The following is a 9368-nucleotide window of genomic DNA, read 5'->3' on the forward strand; positions in this document are numbered from 1 at the left end:
GACCATGAGGCCGGCGACTCCGGCAAGCACGCCATCACATATCCGATGATGAGTAGATAGGCTAGCTATGTATGTTTTTTTTTAGAAAAGGAGGATGACCCCAGCCTGTGCATCTGGAAGATGCATGCATTCATTTTATTAATTATTCATGAAGACCTTACAAAATAGTACATGAATGTTTAGGATGTCAAAAAAATAAGGGATAACTGGTCACTGTTCAGGTACGTCCACGGATGCGGATGTATAGGGGTCTGAATTTGTGAAGTCCTCTCTTAATAGGTTCTTGTTGCAGCGAAAAGTAAGAAATTTCAAGACACTAATTGCGGATCTATGACCCCATATATCGCCGTCAAAGAAAGAAGAAAACTTGAGTTTTCCTTAAAACAGCATAAAGAACGGTCCCATGCATTGCACGTTCTTGCGTGAAGAAGGGGGTCGGGGTGTGGATCCGAACGGGATGGTGGATTCCATGGGTAGCTGCACTGTCACTGTCCCAGGCCATGGGTCTCTGTACCTCTGACGGCTTGCAACTTTGCAAATTGTCTATATAAATCACATTCCGGGCGGGGTGATAGGGTAAGCCAAAACCCAGCCAGCTAGCTAGCTCTAGTGAACACACATGCAAATGTCGGTCTCTATCCCTGTGGATCTGGCCATGCCTTGGGTTGTTCTCGTGGCCATGGCGGCCCTCTTAGCTGCCTGGTTCATCCATTTTGTCATTAGATGGAACACGAGTCCACCATGCAAAGCAGGGGCAATGCTGCCGCCGGGGTCCCGGGGTCTCCCCGTCCTCGGGGAGTCGCTCGAGTTCTTCGCCCGGAGCCCATCGCTCGAGCTGACCCCTTTCTTGAAGCGACGCCTGGATAGGTAATTACTCTCACTAATCATATCGTCTACCTGCTACTGTTACGCAGCTAAAGAATATTCTATTGTTACGCGTAACAAAATCATGTAAGCACCCTCTCGATTTTCTTAAGCGGTTGATGGATTTTTCTTATACACGACACATGAATTTCACAGGGAACAATTTGTCATAACTTTTTTGATAAAGGGCATTCCTGTTAACTCAAAATGTAGCATCAAGGATCAAGATCATACAAAATATGACGAGCAACACCTGACCTCTGCATACGTAAAATGCACACAGTCAAAGACCAACAGTCTGACAAAAGTAAAATAAAATAATCGATACATCCGCAACAGTAGTCATATAGGCCGACACTATGCCTATGTCAAAATAGGCGATGGACCGTCTAGAGATTATGTTGTACTTCATGTTGGGTAAAAAACTCTCTGACCACCCGCTCCATAGGCATACACACTGTCTTGAACATCAGTTGATACTCTGTCCGGTGCAACATAAACCATATGCGAAGCGGCTTTGCACAGTGGAAAATAATCTGCAAAGAAGTAGAATTTTCGCTATTACAAACCAAATCATTTCTACATAACCAACGCGATCATAATAAGACATACGCTCTCATCCTTATTGGTATTTTGAAACAATTTGAAATGCAGTCCAACGTCGGAAATCAATGGATATATATGCTAAACTTGATTTGGCTATATTTTGTCCTCTAAACTCATAAAGTAAGTTAAACTTGTGACGGTTAGACCGGTCTATGTTCTAGAGTCCTATGACATGCACAAGGAAGGGCAGCAGCAGCAGCAACGCGTGGTAAACGGAGCTACGTGGTCGGTGCTTGAGTGTGTTTAACTGTTGTGGTACAAAGTATGATGTAGCACCGAGCAAGGAACCTAGAAATAAAGTAGAGTATAGAACTAAATGTTTATGCCGCTCTCATAAGCAAACGGTGAGGCAATGGAAGAAATAGATAGGCATCGAACATCAAAAGGGCGATTCCTTTATTAACCATTGCAATAATCTGAAGAAAAAGCCATCTTACTCAATATTTTGTTCGCTGCGCGCACATTGTTTTCTAGTTATTCATACCACCAAAACTATACCCGCTCCCTTGATACAATGTTGACGACTTGTCTTTGCTCCCATAAACTAACAAATAACAACCCAAGTCATATCTAATTAATCCTACCTCTACTTGATCTCAAATCTTAAAACAATTTACTCTATCCATACGGAAAATCTAAACTAAAGATGTGGTGAGTGATTTTGCAAAGATCATTGAATCCACGGAGAGGTCCATGTTGAGGCCGCACATGGTTAGTTCGCAGCCATATTTTGCCTTATTTGCCCAGTTGTGGTTGAGTGGTAGGTCAAGAATATTACGTTGAATAAATTGCTGGCCGCAAGTTGGGCAAAGTTTTACCGATGGTAATGGATGTAGGACAAATGGCACAAGTAGTTAAAGAAGTGCGGCAAGTGGCAGTTGTAGTAGTTACAAACAATAGCCTAATAGTGCTTCCGAACTTTGTGTCAAAGTTTTTTCTTTTTGCGAAATGGTTCTGATCTGTTATAAAAAATCATCGGATATACAAGCATCTTCACCATAATAAAAATTACATTGAGGTCCATGGACCATCGAACGATCACCGTTGCCGCCAGAATGAGCTCTTGCCACTCCCATACCGGAGCCAGACTGGCCTTGTTGATGACAGCGAGGAAGCCTTTGTGCATGTGTCCCTAAGGACCCGCATTCTGGATTTGCATTCGTCGATCATTGAATCATTCTGAAGAACCTGACACCAAATCTCACCGTTGCATGCGCACGGTGAACCCTAACCTCACTGTCCCGAGGAGCTGACAGGAATCTACACCGGAGCTCCATCTAATCCATCCTGATGAACGAACTTGAGGAGGATCGGAGCCCGGAAGGCTGACTCAAAGAAAAAGCGCCGCCATCCGTCCGAGGTCACTTTGTGAGGACTCAAATCCTGCCTATCTACTAGCCGGAGCCAGGGCACCAGGATTCCTCTCCCCACTACCGGCCGTCGGAGTAGCATGCGGAGGGGGAGGGGGGGGGGAATCCAGTGGCTAGGCTTTTTACTAGTCTCCTTGCGAGAGGGGAAAGAAAATCGAGAACCACATGCCTTGATATCTTTTGTAGTACTCAACTTTGTGTCAAATTTGAAAGTTTGATAAGACGTGGCTACGAACCAAACTTGTCCTTACCAAAGATTGCATCTACACACATTCCAATTTTTTATAGCAAGAAACTAAAAACTACTGACAACATACTCATTAATTACCAAATTATATATTTCAAAACATTTTCCTAGTCCAAAATTTTATTTAATTCATGGTATGTTTTGTTGATTCCTTTTTTTGTGGAACGCAACAATGTTGCATCCCAATGGGATAAGTTCCGGCAACATTTCCTTTCTTGGCATAAGAAGTTACCAAGTAGTTACTCCCTTATTTCCGGTTTCAAAGGCTCACACGTATCCCTAGATTGACAATTCAATCAATACAATATAAATTATATTTCACAAAAAATATACCATTATAAAATAAAACATTTAAAGTTTCTGACGACACCTTTTTAGAGATATAACTTGTCTGATGTTGGTCAAATTGTCCATCTAGCAATATGTGTGGGCTTATTAAACCGAAAAGGAGGTAGTATATATGAGTATCGTGCTACTAGTTATAATGTTGAAGCCGATGTGTTTATGAAAAGGATTTACTAGCCCTTCATTATGTGCATATAGTGGAGGTGCTATAGGTTGATCTATAGTTGTTCTTCTATTTTTTTGCGAATGTTGATCAACAATTGTACGAGTAGGTTCATGCATGACTCATCAATTCACCATCGAGCAAAAGAGGTATGGCAAGAAGACAGTATGTTTCACCTTTTTCTGGACGGACTTGCAAATCATTGTAGAGCAATAATATTAAGGGTGGTGATCGCAGATGATTAATGACTTGATAACTAAAGCAGAGAATCACGTAACCAACTATACAATGACACGATTATTATGAGCTTACCATGTGTGGGGAGAAAACAATATTATATGTTGATAAAGAAGTTTTAGAAATACAGTGAGTAGTTATTATTTCCATAAAAATGAAATAATCACCGATGATTTGGCACAATTCTATAAGGCCAGTCTTACTCGGATGTTGATCGTTTTATATGGATGAACTACCCAAAAATTGTATGACAATCGAACTAAATTCTTGGAGAGCTGCCATTTCAGGTATGGTCCAATTTTTAGGACAAATTTGATCGGTGAAGACCTCATTGTGTCTCTAGATCAAGATTTGAACAACTTGGTGTTCCAAAAAGAGGAGAAGTTGTTCCAAATATGGTATCCAGAGTCGCTCATGAGAATCATGGGAGCTGACTGCATCATCGCAACGCTCGGGACTTTCCACAAGCACCTCAGGACTCTGGTACTTCGACTCTTCGGCCCAGAAAACCTCAGGATGGTTCTGCTCCACGAAATACAACAGACAGCCCAGGCCAACCTACTCTCCTGGCTCGATCATCCTAGTATCGAAGTGAAAGAGGCAACCTCTAGTGTATGTCCTCCTATCCCTTTCCCTATATTGATGGTGTTCTGTTATAGGCTGAACAACTTGATTAATTAGGATATACTACAAGTTATTTCACAAAATTGTTGTTTAATTAGCAAAGCTTATACATATACATGATGATTCAAGCAACTCCAAAATTTCATTATCGTAGATGATATTCAGCATCACAGCAAAGCGGTTAATCAGCTATGACTCCTCAAGCTCGGACGGGAAGCTGTGGAAGCAATTTGATGCATTTCTTCAAGGACTACTAGCATTTCCACTTTACATTCCTGGCACAGCATTCTACAAATGTATGCAGGTAACTAGGGACAACTACCACCCACATATTTCTCCATATCATAGCACAAATAAATTAATACATACAAGACCACTCTGGCCTATTCTTTTGGAGCCGCCACTGTATTCTAATATACAACAATATGTAGGATGAATTGCACCCAATACTATTCCCTCAAACAAATATTGCACCCCCTAGTAAGAAAATTATGTATATAGCATTATTAATTGGGACGCCGTGGTGTTTATGCACGTGATTTCAATGCAGGAATTCAAAATATATTTTATTACACAATTAAAAAACATTTTTCCTTATACGTATGGTTCCCTCGTTGCGTAGGGCCGGAAGAATGTCATGAAGATCTTGAAAGAATTGCTCAACGAGAGGAAGAAGGCAACATGTTGGGAGAGTGTTGACTTTATCGATATCTTGATCAATGATTTGAAGGAGAAGAAGACTTTAATGAATGAGAAAATTGCATTGGATTTGCTCTTCTTATTGTTGTTCGCGGGCTTTGAAACTACGTCATCTGGGATAACTGCTACACTCAAGTTTCTATCCAGTGATCCCAAGGCCCTTCAAGAATTAAAAGTAAGTGTGGACAAAGGAAAGTAGCTAATTGAGTGTTTTAATAATAGCCAATTAAGTGTTTGAATAATCAGTCCGGAAAGAATATTTGCCTTGAGATGTACACACTAGTATTTTTCACCCACACTATTAGACATATACCCGCATTAATTTGTGCATTCTATTACAGACAATGCACTAATTTAGCGTTAACACTCCGATACATAATTACTGAACAAAATATACATGATTATCCATATAAGAAATACCCATCTTGCTCCTGGCCATAGTTACACCTATGTCTCATATGCCACCAAAAATATAGTCATGTCTAAGTGGTCTTGTATATGTGTGTTACTACCACCATATACCCAGTATGTTACAGACCACTTAGATCATGTGAAAGGCACATGGATAAAACTACACCTGTTAACACCCAAAGACCTTCCTTTCCATAATCCAAGAAAATATTGTGTGTGTAATTATGTAATTCGTGTATGCAATTGACTAATTAAGGTAGATTTATCAATTTCAGGAGGAGCAGAACAACATCAGGAAAAGAAGGGCCAACCCTGACTCTGAAATCACATGGGAGGAATACAAGTCCATGAAATTTACATCTCATGTATATAGTTTGTCTCTCTTCGGCCTTTGTTTTTCATGACATCAACTATACACACGTATAGGCTGGTTTATTCTTATTGTATAATTAATGACATGAGCACTTGTGCAAGTGGCATTATTTCATCTGCTTCATTGTTATTTGTAGGTCATACATGAAGCATTAAGGCTAGCTAACATCGCTCCCGTAATGTTTAGAAAAGCAACAGATGAAGTTCATATAAAAGGTGAGAAGATTTTCTAAGGGCACGAGACATGTAAGATATTAAGAGTAACCAATCATATATTTACGAGAGACTCATTGGCAGTTTGCTAATTCATTTATGTATGCACATATAGTACAATGGGTGCATCCTCCTTGCAATCAAAAGGAGGGTAGCGCGCGAAGGGGGGAGATAGGCTGCAACAATTTAACTAAATGATGTCTTAATATGTAATGTATGTACGCGTGTGATTCATGCAGGTTACACTATCCCAAAAGGATCAAAGATCATGGTAAATCCTTCTAGCATTCATCTCGATCCTACTATTTACAAGGATCCCAATGCATTCAATCCTTGGAGGTGGAAGGTTTGTAACATTTGCCTATTTCAAACGGATGTTCTATGTCACTTATAATAAAACAACGCATATGCTTTTTATCATAAAGCAACAAACTTCGGTTGAATGATGTACACTATCTCCAAAATTCATGATATTTTATCATAACATATCCTAGATATTGGCCCGGTTTTAAGTTATTAGTTAATGTGCATCTACAACACTTAGTTGGAAATTTATATTATTACAAAAGAAAAGTAGGTCAAAACCTTTCCAAGAAAGGAAAAGTAGCTCATGATCAATACCCTTCAAACTAAGTAAAGTTATATTTTTACAAAAAAATAATTAAGCATTATGAGTGTTGGAAAAAAATTCAAGAGGGAATTATAGTATGGAAAATAGGAATTAAAATGTAGGAGAATATGTGGCTTATAGTTATTTTATCTCTAATACTTTCTAGCCGAAGCACTAAAAAGGGGATTGCTAAGAATATTTCAAACAAAGGAAGTATTAATTGTTATGCAAGAAGCATCTCTCTCTGAAACCTGGCGAAAACTTTCTACACAGGATACAACTGAACCCGTGGGTGGCTCCTCAAAAGAGTTCATGGCCTTTGGAGGAGGGCTACGGTTATGTGTTGGTGCCGACTTTGCCAAGCTACAAATGGCTATCTTCCTACATTGCTTAGTTACTAAATACAGGTGAATGGCTCTTTCTTGCAATAAAAATATTAATAAATGGTTACTCTAACAACAATAATAAGTATTGATTACCTCTTATTTAATAATAGAGAGATGATCATGTACTCATTTTCAGAATAGGAGAGGATTAAGGCATGTTGGCAATTAATGCTGAGTTAATTAGGCCGTTTTGAGGCGCGTAGGCTGCATCCCATGCATGCGGCCCTTTTACTCCACCACTTCATGTGCTAGGACTGCTCGTTTACTAGTTCTGAGCACACTAATTAGGCATCGTAGTTAATAACCAATGCTATTTTTCAGTACGTGGTACAACCAATCACTAACCACCTTGGTCCGAGAGACTTTTCCAGCGCGCCCTATAAACTGTGACAGAGGGAGTACTAGGTGTTAAACTCCACCAGTTCTTACTATGTTTCTTTGGGAGAAGATATATTTGTAGCCATCAGATCTACTCAAAGTGGATCTAGTGTGCCACAAAAAGATTTTTAGTATACTTCAATAAAACATTTCTAGTATAGAAAAAGGAAAGATCATTTCATAAAACCAATGTTACATTTTGAGTTTTGTGTGACATACTTAAAAATAGAGAGAGAAAACACATCAAAGAAAATAATAGAAATGAAATGAAAACATAAAATCAAATAGCCACCAATCCCATCACCCTCCCCAACCTTTCTCAGGTTAGCCTGGTCAACATTGTAAGGTCCATTCCTCTTACACTTACATCCTAGGGTGCTTGACTCCACCATAATCCTATTGTGGAGGCCTTGATGTTCTTCAAGCCAGACTAGAAGAAGAAAACTAAAAAGGTTGCCTTAATGGAGGGTGCAATGCCTGGGAAAGGGGTAGGTGTGCTAACATTATGAGTAGGAGGGTGCATGTAACTTCATTGGCACAATTTATTTTGTATAAACATGTTCTTATATAGTTCCATAATAGGCATATTTTATTTGCCTGGTCAAGTAACTGGATAAATAGAAGATGTATTTTTTCATTGCCATTATATATTATATGGAAAGTTTCTATTTATGAACTAAAACCTCAACTAAAATCATTACAACTTGCTCCAAGACATATGACTTCTATGTATCCGTGTAGTCGAATTTCATTCATAGACACTAATTAGTCAAAAAATGTATTTGATTAGATACAAATACATTATTAGTTTTCCATGCAACATCATTCGACAATGTAAATTTATGATCATTTACATGCACATTCATAAAAATCAATTGTCAAAGTTGCTAGCGCCGCAAAATCCTTAGTGCAAACTAGTATGCATGCAAGTTTATAAGCTCACAACTTTTTTTGCAGGGGAGCTCACAACTACTTCTGAATAGTCATATTTGTTTTTTCCAAAAATAACCTCTAGGATCAATGTCTCATATTAAAGGTTAATGACCCCCATGGAGGTAATTAGCATAGAGCATTTACAACGTGTTAAGTACAAAGGAAATAGAATATAGTATAACAATAGAAATATGATGGTAGTGTATTACTCTATCAAAAACACACGAATATTATGCTCTTTTGGGAATGTATACTTCTTCTTTCTTGCGAGACTATTTTACATAGATATTTACTCTCTAAATTTTAAACTTGTGTGCGCCTTCTACAGTTGGAAAGTGATCAAGGGAGGAACCATGGTACTTTCTCCTGGACTACAGTTTCCTTGTGGTTTTCACATACAACTTCTCCCAAAGTCGTGATGCATGATTGTTAATGCTTCAATACGGGCAATATCTCTAAGACCATGGGGGATTCACAATGTTTGGCTGGTCAAAGCCATGGGGGATCTCTAAGACCATGTTGTTGTTTGGCTAAGTATCTAGTAATGTATCTGGTGTGTCTATGGATTAATAAAATAACACATAAACATTGATGGAACCATTTTTGTTCAAATTCTTGTTCTTACCACAATTTGTGTGGTCATGTGTGCTTTCCAACCATGCCGCGAAGAGTTTATCTTCCTACCACACTACATTCTCAGGCAACTGTTGGAAATATGCCCTATAGGCAATAATAAGATGTTATTATTTATTTCCATGTTCACAATTAATTATATATTTTTTTACTATAATTGCAATGGTCCTGGATATGAGAGTCAGATGAAAACCCACTTGCATGTGTGGAAATTTAAACACTAAGTAGATCCCTTGTCTCACCTCTAAGACTAGCTCATATACTACATGATGATCCT

The 9368-nt window shown here is 38.8% G+C and overlaps 1 protein-coding gene across 1 annotated transcript; it reads left to right on the top strand.

The window, feature by feature from the left end:
- The first annotated feature begins 591 nt into the window (after positions 1 to 591).
- Positions 592 to 9088, top strand: LOC123185705 (cytochrome P450 87A3). Its single transcript, XM_044597539.1, has 9 exons — positions 592 to 867; positions 4120 to 4444; positions 4611 to 4760; positions 5079 to 5330; positions 5842 to 5931; positions 6076 to 6154; positions 6391 to 6497; positions 7035 to 7168; positions 8787 to 9088. Exons 1-9 carry the CDS (start codon positions 620 to 622, stop codon positions 8875 to 8877), a joined length of 1476 nt encoding a protein of 491 aa, XP_044453474.1. The 5' UTR covers positions 592 to 619; the 3' UTR covers positions 8878 to 9088.
- The last annotated feature ends 280 nt before the right edge of the window (positions 9089 to 9368 follow it).

The sequence above is a fragment of the Triticum aestivum genome, chromosome 2A (assembly GCF_018294505.1).
Source record: "Triticum aestivum cultivar Chinese Spring chromosome 2A, IWGSC CS RefSeq v2.1, whole genome shotgun sequence".
NCBI lineage: Eukaryota > Viridiplantae > Streptophyta > Magnoliopsida > Poales > Poaceae > Triticum > Triticum aestivum.

Excerpts from the sequence above, each read along its gene's own strand:
- LOC123185705 (XM_044597539.1), top strand. The coding sequence starts at position 620 with ATGCAAATGTCGGTCTCTATCCCTGTGGATCTGGCCATGCCTTGGGTT. Across the intron at positions 4,445-4,610 it reads TGAAAGAGGCAACCTCTAGT|ATGATATTCAGCATCACAGC; the intron begins GTATGTCCTCCT and ends TCATTATCGTAG. Across the intron at positions 5,331-5,841 it reads AGGCCCTTCAAGAATTAAAA|GAGGAGCAGAACAACATCAG; the intron begins GTAAGTGTGGAC and ends TATCAATTTCAG.